The sequence below is a fragment of the Megascapheus bottae genome, chromosome 1 (genome assembly GCF_031878675.1).
Source record: "Megascapheus bottae isolate mThoBot1 chromosome 1, mThoBot2.hap1, whole genome shotgun sequence".
NCBI lineage: Eukaryota > Metazoa > Chordata > Mammalia > Rodentia > Geomyidae > Megascapheus > Megascapheus bottae.
In genome coordinates this window covers 22,899,215-22,918,667 of record NC_143509.1, presented here as the reverse complement: position 1 = coordinate 22,918,667, position 19,453 = coordinate 22,899,215, and the positions used below count along the sequence as shown (strand labels likewise).

Here is a 19,453-nt window from a genome sequence, read left to right as displayed (position 1 = left end):
TGGGGCGCTGAGCTCTCCGACCCCCCGATCGGGGCCCGCCACTGTCTGAAGCAATCGGTTTCCCCAGATTACTTGTATTTAATACACAATGCATCATAAAACAAATCCCTCATCCTGACAGGAAGAAAATAGAACAGCTCATAGCTCGAGCCGGTCCAATTTATGGCTAAATTAAAAAAAAAAAAAAAAAACTCCGACAATGGGCAAGTTGAGGGAAGGCAGGAAATCAATGCTGCAGAGCCGGGGCCTTTAAAGGTTCTCCAGGCCGGGACTCGGTGGGAACATCCAGCCGGGTCTTTTCCTGTCCGGCCTCACCGGGCGGCGCGGGCTTCCCAGGGCCCGGCGCAGACACCAGGCCGCGGAGACGAAGCCCGCCGCTGCCGGGGACAACCCCTCCTCCGTGTCCCCGGGCCTCGGAGACGGCTTTTGCCTTTCAGTGTGTGGAGATCGACTTCGGGTTTTCACGTTTAATTCACCGGGAGGAAAGGAAAGTGGGTGGCCCTGGTAGTGCCCCATTTACAAATAAAAGTTTCAGCTCACTTTTCTGGCCTTCCCCTCCCACCCCCCGCTCCTCCAGAGCCCCCTGGACGCCCCTCCACGGTGGAGCTGGGAAGACCTGGCATTCTTCTTCCTTTGATTTTTGTGAATGGTTTTTTTTTTTTATTTTCCCCTCATTAAAAAACAAAAAAAAAAAAAGATTTTTTTCCCCAGCTAACTGGTGGATTTAACTGAAATCTTCCAAGGCTGCCCCCCCCCCCCCGCCACTATTTTGTTATGTATGCTCTTGTTTCCAGTGTCTTTTCGGCGGCGTCTTGATAGAAATGAATTAATCATCTTATCGGCGTGTTGAACCGTAGTATGGACGACTAATCAATAGAAAACACCAATTCTGAGGGTGAAGAGTTTAAAAAATAATCTAGATGGTCAAATGGTTAAATTCAGCTTCTGGGCGTTGCTGGGTGTCCTCACTAATGTTATCAAAGAACGTGGGCAGCACTGGCCAGCCATCCATGTGTACCTGGTGGGCTGGGTGTAAATAAGCGTTTCCATTTTTGCACGGGGTCCCGAGGACAAGGGTAGGGTCGGAACCCCTCAGCCCACGTCCTGCCCACTGCAAACGTCGGAATGCGAATCTCCAGTGAAAATGGATCAAAATCAAACCATCATGGGGGGGGGACTGGAAGTGGAGGTCTCACTTCTCACTGGAGGCTCCGGGCACTCTCTCAAGTGGGCGGCCCACCTCTCTCCTCCCTGGTCCCTGAAACCCCACGACCCCGGGCCTCTCCAGCGCCCCCGCATCCCAGGGGCACCCAGAAAGCCTCCTCTTCACCCCTCCCTCCCCTCTCCCCGCCCCCTCCCTGACACTCACGCACGGCCGCGCTCCCGGGATATTTCCCCGGGGAAAGCCGTCCGGCCGGCGGGACCTCGGGATTGGTTGTTTATCCGGGAGCGATCTACACGTTTCGGGGCGGGGGGGGGGAGGGTGGTGCATCCCTAATCAGCCCGTCCCTATAGGACTCGGCTCCGGCCGACCTTTGAGTGACCTCTCCAGCCCGAGCAGGCTGCTGTCACTTTAAAAATTTACGAAAGGGAAGCCCCTCCGGCTCCCGACGTCCCGGCGGACCCCGTAAAAAGACACAGTTCCCCCCCCCCCCCAAAGACCCCCGCGCGCGCGCGCACGGAGCTGCGGGGCCCCGGGGAGGTGCGCGCCGGCCGGGACGGGCGGCCCCCGCCCCGCAGTCCTCCTCCTCTCCTCCTCCTCCTCCCCCCCCCACCCCGCCCGCCCGCCCGGCCCCCCGGGACCGGGGGAGCCGGGGAAGAAGTTTCAGAGGGTCGCGGAGAACTTTCCGAGCGCCTCGGGCGGCGGAGGCCAGGGCGCGGGAGCGGGGCGGCGGGGGCCCCCGCGACGCCCAGGCGGGCCACACCGGCGAGGCTGCGGCTCGGGGGGTGAGAAAGGAAAAGGAGCCACCGCCACGACGAAAATCCACGGCCGGCGGACAATAACTCGGCAGCGCGTGGCCGGGCGGCGGAGCCCGGGGCGAGCGGGAGCGGATCGGCTCCTCGCGATGCGGCCGGGGGTGGCGTGAGGAGCGCGGCGCGCGGGAGTGCGGGGGCTGCCGCCGCGCGCCCTTCGCCGGGCCGCGTCCCCGGGGCGGACGCCGCCGCGATCGGAAGGTAAGCGAACTCCCGGCGGGCGGCGCGGGCAGTCTTCACCACCACTCCCCGGCGGAGCTCCGGGCGGCGCGGAGGGGCGCGGGGGCGCGCGGTGCTGCGCTCGGCCGGCGCGGTCGACCGCGGCGGTGGCGCGGCCCGGGAGGGAGGGTCGTGGGGGCCCCGCGGGTCCCGGCCGTCCTCCCCCTCCGCCCGGGACGCACGCGGCGGGATTCCCGGCGGCGGCCGCGCGCCTCCGGGGCGGCTTTCGGGCCGGGCTCCACCTGGGCCGAGCGCTCGGCGGCCGTGTGCTCCGTGAGAAAGTCGCGGTCCCCACCCCGTGGCCGCGGCGTGGGACTCGCGTCCCCCTCGCCTCCCGCTGCTCGTTGGGTTGGACGGGGCCTGGCTTTCACGTCCACCGAAAGGGCAGCCCTTTACCCCCCGCCATGGTCCGCCCAAAAGCCATCCCGGGACCTTGACAGCTTCCCAAGCCGAAACCCCTGGGGCCGACGGGGAGACGGGGGGCCGCTTCCCTCCAGATCCCCACGACTGCGAGGACACTGGGGAGATAAACGCAGCGGTGCCTGCAAATAAATATAAAATAAAGCAGAATCCCCCCTAGGGGTGGGGGTCGTCTGCGGGGAAAGTTCAGCTTTTGTCTTGGGACAGGGATATGGGGAGGCAGAAAAGTTAATAAGTTGGTGAGATCTTTAAAATAATTCATGGAACAGATGGAGGTGGGGGAGAGGCTTGCCTTGGGAATGAATCTTTTGGAAATTACCTTCGCTGTTGACAGTGGCAAGGGCACTAATGTTAACACGGAATAAAATTACACCTAGAATTTTATGTGCAGTGTGTGTCATTCGTAACTCCTGGGTCCTGCAACCGAGAATGCTTGGAAGCTAAGAGAAGTCGCCTTGACTTTGCAATGAACAAGTTTTCCATGTCTTTTTTGTTTTTTGTTTTTTTTTTTCTGCAAAGACTAGATGCATTTCACTAGATGTATTTCACTGTCTCGTTCTGTTTATTATATATTTCTCTGCTGTGTCCGTAGTCCTCTTCCCCCCACACTAGTCAAGAAAACAAACAACAAAGACCAAGCATACATACACAAATATATATATATATAATATATAATATATATTATTTATCTTGCTTCTCCACATCTGGGCAAAGGAGAAATCTCAAGTTGCCATTTGAATTATTCTGAGATTTGGTTGTCTAAATAACAAATTCTTCAGATTTGTTCTTGTTGGGAAGGGTGTAGTGAATGCTTAGTGTGCAAAGATGGTCTTGACAAAAGAAAGTGTGTGTGTGTGTGTGTGTGAAGCAATGACTGTCTTTACCTTCTGTTTCCATCCTTTTTCTCTTTGAAATTGTGGGAGTGCTATTGCCTTTCAATTGCTCTATGGTCAAGTACTTATTCCAGGGCCCTTAGAGCCCTGACATCTTGAAGTTTATGGTGAGTTAATGATTTGAATCTTCAATTGGGAGATTACCTGCCTTCTATGCAAAATGGCTTTTGGTCATCATACTCAAGAGTTTAAATTGTTATGTCAGTACAGACCTAGCAGAGTTCTGCTGGGCTCCTTTAATTCATCAGTTTTTGTTTACAACGTGTTGTTTAGTCTTTCGTTGGGAAACCCTCTTGAGTTTGCATTTCTGACTGACTTAACATTATCAGTCACTCAGTATTCATCTTCAGGTCAAAAACTCAGGTCAAAAACTCAGAAGCTTCTAGCAATGATGTTTAAGAAGCTGTCACTTCTAGTGATTTAGAATGTTTTGTGTCAAGTATGTAAAAGCTTAAAAATGGAGGTTTTTCCTTTTTAATTTTTGTTTCCCAAGTGTCCTAAAGTAATATGCACACTGACTATAACCCAAATGGAAAAATCGCATCAAAATAGCAATATTCAACTATATATGATGGGATGATATCACAATATCCTTACATATTTTGTTTTGTTCACAAGCTCAGTTTACTAACTGAGCATAAATTTTAAAATATGCATTGGCATGTGTTAACTAAAAATCTTGGATTGTTATACTTTACATGAGTGTTTATCGATTATTTTCGTTTGTTTTGTTTTTGTTTTTTAGTTTGGTCTGACTCATCTATGAGGCAAACCTTATTTTCTTTTTTTCACTGAGTGTGATTTCATTGTTTTATAGTGATGAAATAAAAACTAGGAGAAAAAACTGAATGTTTAGATTAAGGTTTTTAATTGGATTTAAAGCTACAAAATGTGAAAATACATACCTACTTGAGAAGTATAGTCAAAGCTAAAATACTGAATTGTTTAGGTATTAGGACCTAAACATGGAGTGTTTACATTTAAAAATATCATTTTACTATAGGCTGTGCAATATTATTTTTGTAAAAAAAATGCATTGGATAAAATTAAGTCTATCATAACTCTTCCATGCAGCATAATGAAACAAGTATGTTTTGAAATCAATTCATCATTTTGTGTAAAGAGCTACTTTTATTTAATTCCTTTTTCTTTAGAAAAGCAGCATGTTATCATTTCTAACATAACTTATTTTATTTCTCCTTTTTGAAAATATGCACGCTGTTGGACTTTCTTTTAAGGTTTCAAAGAAAGGACATATACATTTCAATGTATTTTTTTTTCAAGCAACTTCTGTGGAATGCACCTCTATGGTAAACGATTGTTCTCATCTTCCTCCTTCCAGATCTTAGATGAGTTCTGCAATGTGAAGTTCTGCATAGATGCCAGTCAACCAGATGTAGGAAGCTGGCTCAAGTACATCAGGTTCGCCGGCTGTTATGATCAGCACAACCTTGTTGCATGCCAGATAAATGATCAGGTATGTTGCAAAAGATTTCCTTGTCTTTTTTTTTTTGAGAGCATTAAAGTATCAGTGAAGCCTGAAGAATAAAAAAATAACAGTGAGCTACAGTAGACCCTTGTGGCCTGTTTGTTGATATGGTGAAAAGCGATGCACAAATATAAGATGCAGAACTATTCTTATTAGTGCTTCCCTTTGGGTAGTTGTTCACTTTGTCTTAGTATCTTTCTTACCCACTTCAGTTTTCTTCGTGTACCTGGATGATTTAAAAACCAACAGCTTATTTGTTCCTGGTGTTCATTTGTAGGAAATACTGAGCTGAACAAAAATATTTTTGTGAGTTTATGCAGAAATTGCAAGCAATATATTTGAAATATTATATCGTTTTTCTGAAATGAATGATGCTCATGCATGCAGATCTGATTATGAATTTTAGTAGATATAGATGTCTGATGTCCCTGTATTTATCTGGCTATGAGTTTTATATTGATTTGTCTAATTATAAATGAAATTTTTGTCTCTCAGAAAAAGCCAGATATTCTTCATCTGTTGTTGTTGTTTATCTAAAATGCTAAAAATCACTGCTGGAAATGGCTTTGTGACATTATGGTAGAGAGGAGGATTTTAATACAAGTGACTATGAAATAAAGATCACAATAGTATCATGAAACATTTGCACTTAATAAAATTAGATTATGAATCTTATAGCTTTGTGTGACAGTATGTAAAATAAGAAGAGGTTCAGCCTATTCATTTTTGTTTTATAAACATCACTGGGTTAGAATTTAATTATGTTATAGTAATTTATTTCTTCTAAACTCAATGGCTACTTAAATCAAAAATGTTTCCAAGAGCATATTGAAATGGCTGCTTGGCAAATCTGCTATGGAAATCACCACCCAGAATAAGAAAAGTTTAAATTAGATGTTTCCAATTGAAAGCTGTTAAATAAAGCTAGCGTCATGTGTTCTAAGACTCTTTCAATCATCCTTACGAGATTATTCTTTGGCGTTTGACCAGCCACCAGATAATTTTTACTGGTGAAACTATATAAGAGGTATTAAATTGTAAAATTGGGTTTAAATGGAAATCATTTAAAAATCGTCAACATATATCAAAACTATTAAAGCAATCAATGGGGGTTTTCCCCTTTGCTGTAAGAAAATAAGAGGCATTATTGACAAAGGACGCATTATTAAATTAGCTATTGATTGTGAGCAGAAAAGACTCTACCACCGTCAAACCAGGTACTGTCACTGTCATCATCAGGCATTTCTTGAATGCCCATTATTTGTAGGTACAGCAAATAGGTGTTGGGAATAATTGTTTTTATTCTGTTTCCTAAAGAAGGAACAGGATGATATCTAAAAAAGTACCTTTAAGATGAAATAATATGATTTACATAGAAAACATTACTTGCTATTCACATGTACTGATCGTAGGAACTGTGTTGTTTTATATAAACCTGTTGTACAATCAATGAAAAGATGATTTCAGAATAGGGCTTGTAGCTGGCTACATTTTCTATATACTTGCCATTGGGAATCTTGATTGTATTAAAATTGGAAGCTATTTTGCTGTTCCTATGAATCAGGTGACTCAATTAGAGTAGGCACTGGTGATTTTAGCATAGTGACTTTAAAAGGCATTGCTTTCAAAGGGAAACGTGCTGATTGCATACCTTAATGAATAGCATGCTTACTTATTTTAACTGAAGGGTCAGGGAATATAGTTCATTAGGAAAGACTTGGAAGGCTAACATTAGAGATTTACTTACTACTCCTTTAAGTACGTTTTCAACTTGTATAGTATGCTGACAGAAATGTAAAATGGTAACAGCGTACATATCAAATAACATAACTGTGAAATTGGTACTCTGTGGTCAAGTAAGGTGGCCCATAAACAAGAGAAGAAAGTGGGAGGTAGAAGTAAGACATGTGTGCTGGGTGACTGTGTGTGTAAAGTCACACAGCCCAATGACACGACAAAGGAGAGCAGACTCCTAACCTGTGAATGTGTATGCATAAGTGCCTGGGCATATAGGAGTGCATATGCACTTTTTAAAAGCCAATTAAGACTAGCCATTCTAGACAGCTATGAAATGCAAATGTTGAACTAGAAAGAATGATTAAAAAGGGATACTCTAGGTCTGATTTCTTGCTTTCTTTTCCTTGAGGAATAGGAGCTGCCAAACGTTTTAAAAACATATAAAAGAATAAAAAGTACAAGTCATTACACATCTCCCATTGTGTGAGATATTATTTAATATCCAAACACTGACTGAGACCTTGGATTCAGGAGTAATTAGGAAACATTAATAACTTCGATTTACTTTTACATCACAAAAGCAAATGTAGCATTGTACCAGAAATTGTCAAAAATAATTTTCATCTTTGATTCTTAGAAGGAATTCAAGTTTATAAAATGAATGTTAATAACCTGACAAGTATTAAGTCTTAAACACTGAAAGGAATACATGTAGATAAATCTTTCAACTGCAATCTAGTCATGGTAATGATTGGGTCATCTAACAAAGAAGAACAAAAGGTTACCCAATTCAAAAAAAGTAAAATATGTGGAGACACATATTAAAAAAAATCTAATGGTGTTTAAGATCAAGTGTGATCAATTTGAATCAATTTTTTAATTATGTGGAGACCTATAAGAGAAAGTACATACAAGATAATGATAATTTTATGGTAGAGACTATCAAATCCATATACTGAATAAAACCCACATTTGAACTACTTGGAGGTAATGGGAAAGAAGTTCTTGAAAACAGTGTGAATTTTGGTTTTTAAGTAAAGTTAATAAAAGATATAATCTATTTTATATCATAAAAAACAAAAGCACAGATGAGTCAATAAACATTTTCCCAGTACCTTTCCACAAACATTTTATTGTGATTTTCCTTGGATTTTAAATTTTACAGTTGATTTCTATGAATTATTTTACTTCAGATTTTTTTCAGATTATAATGAGTGCTATGGCAGCTTTCTTTCTCAACAGTGGTGTCTAGAAATACTCAAGTATTGTGATTTCAAATGTCTCTTTCATTTCACATTTTAAATACGATTGCGGTCATATTTTTGGAGATAGAATTTGTAAAAGTACTGGCATGGCTGCTGAACCCTAATTTCTAAAAATGTGCAGCTTCTGAGTGATATTCTTAATGTCCCTCTGAAAGTGTTGTATTAAATATAGTAATTGATCTTTATGAAAGAAAGCCACACCAAAGGACACTAGTAAATTAAGACCAAAATTCACACTCAAGTCATAAATTTATAGAACCATTAAAGACACCCAACTCTCTGGATTCTTGAGGCCCCAATTATTTCCCGTTTATTCCTTGAAGTTTCTTTAAAATACTACATCATTTTACTTCTGTGACACAGTATTTGACTAAGACAGATAATTTATAAATGTGTCTGAAATTGTTCTGGAATTGTTCTTAGTCGCTTTTAAGGTTAGGAAGGAAGTGGCAAAATCTACATATTTTGATATTTTATCCTTTGAAGCCTTCTGATAAACCATTTTGATGGGATGTATTGCTTGAAGTATTGTCTCACCTTTCCCTGGGTGATTCTGTAGCTTCACCCAGAACACAGACACAACTTCCTGTAGGTCAGCCAGCACCCTGCAATAATTCTAGTTCCCATCATCCAATATGTTCACAAGTATGGGGTATCTTGTGTATTTTGCATAGCAGAAGAGTTATCTGTGCTGAGAAATTTTACTGATACTTCTTTACAGTGAAACCGTACTGGTTTTAATAGACAGAGAAGTCATTAAGTAACTCTTCCTGTAGGTCAATGCTTAAGACTTAATTAACACCTGTCTCTCCATTCATGCAAAGTAGTATGAGCTGAGTATGTGTGCACAATCCTGTATATTCTATGCATTCCCAGCCCTAGAAAGAACACAGGTTCATTCAAACTCCTAACCTGCCCTAACATGGTCTTTAAGTGGGAGAAAGTTCTCAGAAACCCAAGATATTATTAATGTTGTCATGGACACAAAGTGATAAGTCCTTTGATTTATTTCTTTAACCAGGCTCTTGGCAGCTGATATTTAGTAAGTTGAATCAGAGTACTCTGCTGTTCATTCCACATTAAAAAGAGATAGAGAGAGAGGGAGAGAGACATGTTGATAAAAGATTATCTAATGTCTGATGTGTATTTAGGAGAAACCAGAATGAGAATATAAAGTCAAAATTCACTTGGAGGACTCTGTGGGCTCTTTTGGGGTTAATAATTGGCAGCAAGAATCTGCCATGTTTCCAGTTGAAACAGCATTGTTCTCATTTGTGCTTTACCTTATAAACTTTTAATGGCTTCCAGGACGGCTATAGCTGATTCGGCACACCCACTTTCTCTCTCCTTAGGCCCACGTGAATGATTCTATCAGACTGTGTGACACTAGAACACTGCTATTATTACAAGTGTATTATGGGCTCAATTATTAGCTTATTCTCTTAGTATGAAGGAATGAAAACATCCACTTTCCGCATCATTCAACTAATACAATTTGTGGGAAAAAATAAAACTAAGGCAACTGTCCTAAAAAAAAGGTAATTTGTTAACTGATTCCCACTTTAAAAAATGTTTGCCTCTACCATCCGTCAGGCAATTTGTTAATTTTTTTCTTCCTTTACAAGGATTTCTGTCCACATTCTGTATGACTTCTTTTGATGTTAAAATTATTATTGGCTTTGGGCATTTTCTTTGCTTTGCTTTTAAGTCAAGTTCTACTTTTATACCAGAGTTATGCTGTGCTGTTTTAAGATGAATGCCAGCTGGCAATACCCAGAGACTGGCTTTGTGAACGGTGCCTAAGCTGAGATGGAGCTGGGGTGGGGGGGATTATCTGGATCACAAGTTACTCCCTTTACCCAAGATGAAGCTGTCTCAGACATAGCTTTCTATTTGATATTTACATGCTAAAACAAACAGCATCACCTCTCTCTCCAGTGGAAATATCTCCCTAGGATGCAGCCCTGATAGAATTTTTGTGCATGCGTTGTTATTGTGTCTTGATCCAGAGTCTCGTGTTCTCTCATTTGGGGTTTTTATTCAAGGCTTGGAGTTCTAACAATCAAGTCACATCTCCACTTATAGCTTTTTGTTTTTGTTTTTTTTTTTTTTTTGAGATAAACGTTTCTGATTTGTCTGCTTGGTCTGGCTTTGTACGAACTGGGATCCTGAGATCTCAACCTCCTAAGTAGCTAGCATTAGACATGAGGTATCAGTACCTACTGTCACTGATATGATTCAGGCAAGGGTCTTTATCGACATTAAAGATTTATGAACCATGTAATTTGAAAAACGAAGTGGACTGAAGCATTAGGTGCTCATTTTTAGTAGTAAATGCTAGTCTTCATCACCTTTCATTCAAGACATCACACAATCAGGCTCCCACTGTTTCTGAGACAGTGCCAGGAAGGTCATCTTGAGTCCCTTGATTCTTGATGGTGAAGGAGCCCAGCAAAGCCTCTCTTTAGGAAACACAACACCCCAAAGCATCTTTAGCTTCCTTAAAGTGCAGCGATGGATCTTTTGCCAAGTGTTCAACAACCTTTCCGAGTGACCATCAGAGAGTTTTCATAGAATGAAAGGAAGCTCCCACTTAAAAGACAGGTGACTGATGGATGTTTCATATGAGCTCTGTAGACATAGTCTCCAGTTACTTGAAAAAGAGGTTGACTGGCTTCCAGGATGGGTCCATTGTAGGTTGTGGCTACAATCATATGTGGATCTTTATCACTTGTCATCAATTCTGTTTTCTTTCGTTTGGGAAATTTTGTTTAGTTTTGTCAGGCCTTGAGGGCTCATACCTATAATCCTAGCTACTCAGGAGGCTGAGAGCAAAGGATTGAGATTCAAAGCCAGTCCAGGCAGGAAAGTCTGAGCCTCTTATCTTCAGTTAACCACCAAAGAGTCAGAAGTGCACATGTGGTTCATGAGTGTCAGCCTTGAGCAAAAAAGCTAAAGGACAGCATGTAGGCACTGAGTTCAAGTCCTAGTAGTGGCACAAAAAGAAAATAAACTATATGTGGTTTTTTTGTAGAGAAGAAAAAAACTCTCCAAGAATGTCTTGAATTCACAGAATATTTTTTTTTTCATTTTGGAAGCAGATATAGCAAACTGATTTTTCTCAGTTACGAGTGTGTGTGTGTGTGTGTGTGTGTGTGTGTGTGTGTATGTATCACACTGCTGACATACTGACCTATTTTTCAAGTCCTTCAATTCATATCTTCTTAAGTGTAGACCATAATCCTAAAGATAAATCTAGGATACCTTCTCTTTGGAGACACAAAGCACAAATGAGTTCGGCAAAGCTTGGTTATGATAGAGCTAACATTCTGTGAAATGAATTTATGTCCTATCTACTGAAGATACCTCACTTTACCTTTCATTAAAGTTGGGTTCAGGATTTTTAATAGAATCCTTCCACCAGAGTTCAAAATCTTGATGTCATGCTTGCCTGCATGACTTGGGGTTTTCCACATGGCTGAGAATCCAGGCCAGGCTTCCTGGAGCTGTCTTACAAGCACACACTTTATCTGTGGTACACTGACAGATGCCACCTCTATATAGACCTAAAACATGTTTGTGCCAGATGTTGACTCTGTTCAGACCTGAGACTGTCATCTACCCTCCTCCCCATCCACTTTCCAAACGTGGTCATCTCATTCAGCTTTCCCCGCAGACTCCTGAGTGGTTCATTGAATGAAGCTATAGAAAAGGAAACGTTGCATCCTGATACTGGAAGAAGTCGGCAGTCAACTTCAAAGTGAAAAGACAGAGACAGTTTCTTAGTATATAGATTTTGCAGGGAGTCCATTTCTCTATTATTTCAATTATTACAACTTCCTGAACAGGTTGAAGGTCATTCATAATTCACACTTCTGTCATTTTTAGACATGCCTAATGCAGTCTATTAAGCATAAATAAAACTTGCAGTGTTTGACCAGGAAAAACAAATGGGGATTCATAACAATGAGGCCTTGTTCATCTTTTCAAAAGTAAATGATGTGTTTTCTTTCTTTCTTGTTTTTTCCCCTTTGCACACTGATTTTTTCTTCTGTCTCAGGAGTGCAAACATGCTACTTTAAATTCATATCTGCTTTGAAAACTAGACAGCAAGCTTGGTCTGATTGAACCTCAGTTTTTTTATTCTATAGGATAATCGAGGTGAACCACCCTTTAAAGATACATATGGTAATCTCATTAATTTGATGGAAGATTTGGTTAGACACAGGCCTTGACAATATAAAACAGAATTCACCTGAAAGTCTTTTATGGTCTATTAACTTTTCTATCAGAATGTTTATGAGAATCTATACACTCTTTAGTGCTGTCTTCTGCAACTTAAATAACTAAATAAAATGGATATTTAGTGACACATGCTTAATTTTGATTAATTCCACTTTGAACCATATATGATTTATATAACGTAACATGTAACTAAATTTTTCTAATTTATATAAATGAGTCATATAGTTTATATTATACAATTTATATTTTAAAAGGTGATGTTGCCAGTATTTTTACAACTATGGGAACTTTTCCCAAAGTGTACACTTTACCATACCTATGTCACATGTAACATATGTAAGACATGCTAGCATCATATATATTTCTATGTAACATTGCATGAAAATGTTCCCTTTGGAAGTAAAAAAATTAGCTCTGTCAAATCTCTATCAATATTGCCTTCTATCCCTAGCTCAGCCTTGTATTAACAAGATGGACATTGTTTTTATACATGAAACTAGTTTCAGGGTTTGAGTAAAATGAATTAAGTATAAAAATTACATTTAGGGCCTGGTTCCAGTGGCTCAGGCCTATAATCTCAACTACTCAGGAGGCTGAGATCTGAGGATTGCAGTCTGAAGCTAGCCCAGGCAGGAAAGTCTGTGAGACTCTTATCTCTAATAAACTACCCAAAAGAAGCCAGAAGTGAAGCTGTGACTAAAATGGTAGAACATTCATCTTAAGCAAAAAGAAGCTCAAAGCAGAATCCAGGCCTAGAGTTCAAGTCCTAGCACCAGCACCAGTGCATGGGAAAAATTGCATTTAAGAATATTAAGTTTCTATCTATGTGTATTCATTTATATATTATATACATTTGTATGTTCGATTGTGAATTTCATTAATCTAAATGTGAACAACTTTGAAGTTTCTAGTACTAATTTATAATATCTCAAATGGTTAAAATTTTTTTTGCCAGTCCTGGGACTTGAACTCAGGGCCTGAGCACTGTCCTTGGGCTTTTCTTAAGGCTAGAGCTCTACCACTTAAGCCACAGCACCACTTCTGGTTTTTCCTATGTATGTGGTACCAAGGAATCAAAGGAGTCTTCCTTCGTGCATGCTAGGCAAGTACTCTACCAGTAGGTCAAACTCCCAGCTCTGATTAATATTTTTTAAATTGGAATTTTACCAAATAGGTATTTAACATACTGTGTAAATAAAAACTGTAAAAATGATTAGAAAATGTACTTTCAACATATAGTCATAAATGGAGGTGTATAAAGATCAAAATATAATGTTCATGCTTCTAAAGATAAAAACATGTGCTTTCTGGAAAAGTAAAAAAGAATTTATTAGGAGCCTAGAAAATTAATTTTATGTGATAAAATGAGAAGCCTATTTCACCTGTCAAAAGTTCAAATGTATGGAGAGTCAGCTCTTGTTCATAATGTGTTGTTTTTGGATTTTAGTTTTAGCAGCAAATACAAAATCCTGGAGGACTGACCACATTTAAAGATATTTATTAATTTTCTTTAAAAAAAACAGACCTGTTCATAATCCTATTTTCTTAAAATACAAGGACCTGCTCCCCTAATTTTTTACATTATACTGGTGGTAACCGAGTTGTTGTCAATAATTCCATTATCAATACAAACTTCTCACCAAGTGTTTGAGATTTTTGAGCCTTTCCTTATATACTTCATCTGAATTAATCACAAGATACCAGATTCACACATTTTAATTTTAGAGCTAGGTAACTTTTTCTACAGAACTCTTATGGGAAAGGAGACCTGTTAACCCTTTTCTAGAATTTAACTGAACAGTTGACTCTTTTCCATTTTTTTTAATGCAAAAACCAGAGAGGTTATATTAGTAGTATCTCTTGCACTGGTTCATTCACTCAGCTAACACGTGATGTATAGGATTTGTTATATAATTGAGATTTGGGGAACACACCAATTTTGAAGATCCGTTTTTCTAAGTAGACCTTTTCCTTTAAGAGCTGTGAGAAAAATCTTCATAAGACTTTTCCTTTTGGTAAAAAATCTCTTTTATTAAGTAAAAGTATAGACATCTTTTCCGAAAGATTTACTTCCTCTAATATCACATCCTATTATCTCCCTATGGAATTGTTTTGGTGCAAAGAAACACACATTAAAAAAAAATTAGCTTTAGTCATTCCTCTCACATTTCAAAAGTTTGCTAGCACATTATTATTGTTTGAAAGCAAAATAACTTTTGATGTGAGCATTTCTGGATTTAAGTATTTGAATGACATCTTTAGATGGTTGGAACCAACATCATTTGACGCATGTGTTTAAGGTCCTAAGGAATGAGAGGTGCTGGGGATTGCTCCAGTGGAAACAGCTTGGGTGTCCGAGTTCATCTGTAAGCGTGAGGTAGACAAGACTTGCAGGCACATTCTTATTCTATATGGAGAAACATGCCCAGAAGCTGCCCTCAGTATGCCTGGCACTTGCCAGTTTTTTTTTTCCTCAAACCTCATTTTCATGAGCACCATAAAAACTCACTTAAAAATCACAAAGAACAGCCGAAGCTAAGCTTGATCCACTTCGCTTTGCCTTGCCTTTCAGGGTTTGGAATGCCACCTTCTACCTTCAGTAAATAAAGCCAACATCAACACTTTTATTTTTTATGCACTCTTCATAGAAACAATCTGGATACTACAGTCATGATCTATGTCCCTGCAAAGAGAATTGTGTTTATAATGTATAGGTAGTGTATCCATCACTTTCTGTTGTTCCTGGGACTGTTCACACTGGATTGAGTAAATCTAAAATGGAATTAAAGAGACGTGATTAATAGTGAACAACGAATAAGTCATGATATCATAATACTTTCTTAAAACGACCTGGCATGTGTGTGTTAAGTAGCCTTTTCCAACAGAGATGATTACAGCTGTTTTACTGTCTCTCGGGCTATTGTGTCTTTAACCTCAGTATTTCCGAGAAGCCACCGAAAAGTTCTAATATGTCACAATTCAAATGTCAACATATTGTTGGAAAGGAAACTAATAAGTTAAGCCTTGGAAGAGATGCCAAAAAGAGAGGTGATTCAAAACTGCTGAGAGCAGTCTGTCGTTTTCCAAAGGGAAACAGAACTGTGGAATAAAACAGTTTTTCATTCCTGTTCAATAAGTATTCAACTGGAAGGATTAGGGGGGGAAAGGAAACTTAAACAGGATCACTATTTTACTTTAATCTGTTCACTTTGGGGGCAGAATTCTTTCTACTTGTGCGTTTTCAAAGGGTGGATGTGAAGGTTGGACATTAGACTATAAAGTTCTGTAAGTTTACTGGACCGTTTTGTTTGTAGGAAGAGCATATAGTAAACAATTTTCCTCATAGCCTGGATTCCATCTTTAGCTAGATAGAAAGAAACCAAAGTTATATTATAACACGGGAGAGTATTGCTTTCAGGTTTTACATTGCATTCTCTAAAGAAATGTGGGTTAGTTAAGCTACTATTGAATAGGAAAAATTTATTATGTCATGAAAGAAACTAAGAAGAACACACTTCTCCTAGAGGTATTTTTCAAATTTAGCACAGTTTTGTGCTCTGGTTTTTTTTTAATAGAAAAATAAACAATTGGACTTTAGAGCCACCTACTGGAGTAAAAGAGGCACATACTTACATTTCATGTCTCCAGCCTTTATGAAGACAAATAAGTATACAAATATAAATAAAGTATGAGCACTTTTTTGCTGATTTTCTAAGCTATTCATTAATCGGATTTTCTCAATTTGAAATACCAAGCAGACATCATGAGACACTATAGTTAACATCAGTGTTTTCTTTCCTTGGTTATGCTTCTAATGTGTGGTTTTTCTCCTTTATTTTGTCTTATTTCGGCTGGTGTTTGTATGGGTGCCCTGGTGTTTAGATCCTGGCTGTCTTCTTCCCTTTCCTCCTTCCCTTTCTCCTCAATTTCTTTCTTCTCTCTCTCTCTCTCTCTCTCTCTCTCTCTCTCTCTCTCTCTCTCTCTCTCTCTCTCCCCCCCCCCCCTCTCCCTCTCTCCCTCTCTCCCTCCCTCCCTCCCTCCCTCTCCTTTTCTCTTCCTTTCTCTCTCTCCCCCACCCTTGCTTGCTTACCCTGGTTTGAGAGAAAACAGAAATCCTTCTACTGGAGATGCTGTGTGAGAAAGGAAGTCAGAATATTGGGAAGTTTTTACAAAGATACTGTGGCAGGCAGAAAGCAATTGTTCTCATTTTCATTAGTTAATTCTACAACTTTACTCTTCCAAAACATTTTACCTGATTGTGAAATTGTGGCTTAATAATCTTAGTATACAATGAAAAACCCCTAAGAATGTTGTTGAGTACAATGAACAAACATCACAAAGAATTTTATGCTGAAATGCTTTTAGCAAGGAAGAGAATAATACCCAGGCTTGCGTACTGGGCGGGGACTGACCAAGTCATTGAGCTGCTCCAGTATCCATAGCAGCTTTTGGTAATATCAGGTCTTTCCATCCTGCTTTCTTGCTTTCCAGTCAGCCAGTAGCGAAGGAATGAAACTCTTCTTCTCATGAGCACTTTGCTGGAGAGCAAGGACATCAACACTATTGCCTGCCCCAGCCTGATACAAGAATTAATAAGAGGCATAATGCTTGCTTTCCAAGAGTGGCCACTGGGGAGGGAGGTCCAACACCCTTGGAACTGGTGGAAGAGGGCTTTCATGTTTAGGAGGCAGGACTCGCCTAGGATTCTGTTCTCCAGAGATCTTGCTCATTTCTTATGTCACACACCCTTTACAACACCTTGTTGAGAAGGCCTTACTTTGGCTATCTTGCTCAAAGAGGGCAGCTCAAGGTGAGCTGGCCTATTTCTGGCTATTACAAGACAGGACTCGGCTCAGTGTGGGTGGTTCACTTGGTGCTGGGAGGAATTCAGAGAAGGGAAAGTTCTTCGTTAAACATTACACAGGGTGAATGTGACACAACAAGCCTGCTAGCAAGAAAATGTGATTTGTGAAGTGAGTAGGATTTGGAAAAGATTTATGAACTGGTGCAAGAGTCATAGCTTTCTATTTCTTATGGAGGGTTGTTTTTGAGTGCAACGATCAATTCCTTGATGAAAAAAGTAGTCTTGTTTATTGAGATAAGAATAAAATGTACAGCTGTGTGTGTGTGTGTGTGTGTGTGTGTGTGTGTGTGTGTGTGTGTGTATCCTGCCTTTTGCTAATAGTCACTTTTCTGTGTCTTTTCCCCTCCCTTCCTGCCCTTTTGGTGCTTGAAGATATTCTATAGAGTAGTGGCAGAGATTGCACCTGGGGAAGAGCTCCTGTTGTTCATGAAGAGTGAAGACTTTCCCCATGAAACCATGGCGCCCCACATCCACGGTGAGTGCCACACCCTTGGTGCCTTCCTGCACCTTTATTTGGTGGCTGTGATGTAACATCAAGAAGAGACTGGTGTTTCTCAGCTTTTAGCAGCATGATTTTTACCTTTTTGGTGTTGGTCCTCAAGGCCTCATGTGCTTGATTGGTTTTATTGCTTTAGGCTGCTGTTCTACTTGAGCTATAGTTCCATTGCTGGCTTTTTGCTGGTTAATTGGCCTTAAAGCCTTTCCTGCCCACACTGGCTTTGAACCGTAATCCTCAGATCTCCACCTTCTTTCTGAGTAGCTAGGATTGCAGGAGTGAGCCACTCAACATCATTTTCGATGGATCAATTCTCTGAGAGTGTCTGTTTTCAGGTACTGGCTATTATGGACAAGGTGAAGTATTTAGAATTCTTCCCTGACAAGCAGGTGTTGAGGAATTGGAAATCCGTGTATGGAATCATCACCTTAAGACTTCTGTCAGTGCTTTGGACTGTTGTGTCAGAATTATCTAAGGGAGTAGGGTTTTAGCTTTCCCAAATCTAGCAGATGTTTCTCCCATCTATTGCTCTGTGGCTGGGTGAAGTGAGTAAAATCCCAGCCAGGTGACCATGGGAGGGGCAAAGGAAGGGACTGGGAGAAACGTACAGATGAGGAAATTTTAGAGCCAGATCTTTGCTAGAGCCTATTTTAAATGGAAAAATGTGCAAGGGAAGATAAACAGTAATAATTAGTGACAACTGTTCAGTTCATATGAATAGAAAACTTTGCTTCTATGGCTAATGCAAGAGGATCACTGTGCTGAACATTTTTTCTTCTTCCTATTTCTCCTTTAAAGATAATCCGATTTGATTTGACATAATGGAATGATGACCTTAGACTCTTTTGTGGTTGGAAAGACCACTGGGAAGACTGGTAGTCCCAACCTGCAAGAGAGATCAGGTTTCCACACTCTAGAAGGAAAGGAGCTCAGCTTTTGCTTCTGTTCCCTGTGAAGGAAATGGTTACTATTGACTGGCCATCTTTATTTGAAGATTTTTTTTTCCTTATGCTGAGAAATAATCTGCATCTTTATAGGTTATACCAGTTGGGTATCTATTGGTTTTCATTTTTATTTTGGAAATTCTCACCTGTGCATGGCTTTAAAAATCTGGAGTTCTTAGCCTGGTAGAGCGATGCAATGGAAACAGGTGCCTGGGCAGTGTGGGGGTAATTAATGATAATAATGCAATCTTGGCTCCTTACAGTCCAATTTCCAATTCCTCTGTGAGCATCTAAACTGCTTGCACACAGTTTCTGAGATGATTAATTTGCTATTCACATAAGGCATAAATGGAAGTGGCTATTTCTCTTTCAGAAGCTGCCATCCATAAATTACTGCCCTTTAAAACACTCTTCAACAATTTGTTGTTTCTTGTTTGCAGTGTGTCATATCCATAGCCATCCATATACCATCTACTGATAGCCTTATATTCTATTTTTAAATGGTATTTAGATTTTACATTTCTAAGATTTCCCATGAGAAAAGAGACACACGCACACACATTCCACACTGTGTTGTCTCATTTAATCTTGTAAATGTGGATAAAAACCTATGAGAGGGGAATTATACCCATTTTACAGATATGAAACAGAGACTAAATTAGTAAGACTGGAGGCTTAGTAAGTGGTGGAATGAGTATTCTTTTCCAAAATATGTTCATAAGAATAAATTAAATGAATGGTGCAAAGCAGTGTTATTGTGAGAATTACATAGATCCACAATGTACTTTGGTCAGATTCACCTTTTTGGTGAAAAGCATGCTTTTCATTCTCTTTCATTTTTAACAGATTTTAGTAGATTTCACTAATGCTGTTCTCATAATATATAATGTACCTCTATTACATTTAC

At 40.3% G+C, this 19,453-nt stretch overlaps 1 protein-coding gene across 8 annotated transcripts in view; it reads left to right on the top strand.

The window, feature by feature from the left end:
* Positions 1–2,091: 2,091 nt before the first annotated feature.
* The window catches only part of Mecom (MDS1 and EVI1 complex locus), a 62,833-nt gene continuing 45,471 nt past the window's right edge, over positions 2,092–19,453 (top strand). For 5 of the 8 annotated variants that reach the window (XM_090338626.1, XM_090338620.1, XM_090338618.1 and 2 more), the window contains exons 1-2: positions 4,903–4,983; positions 17,479–17,581. In XM_090338626.1, the coding sequence (XP_090194752.1) occupies positions 17,533–17,581 (49 nt within the window). In that variant the 5' untranslated portion in view covers positions 4,903–4,983; positions 17,479–17,532. Of the gene's footprint in view, positions 2,176–4,848; positions 4,984–17,199; positions 17,216–17,478; positions 17,582–19,453 lie in introns of those variants that run through there. The other 3 variants (XM_090338622.1, XM_090338621.1, XM_090338617.1) reach the window with 2 other exon arrangements.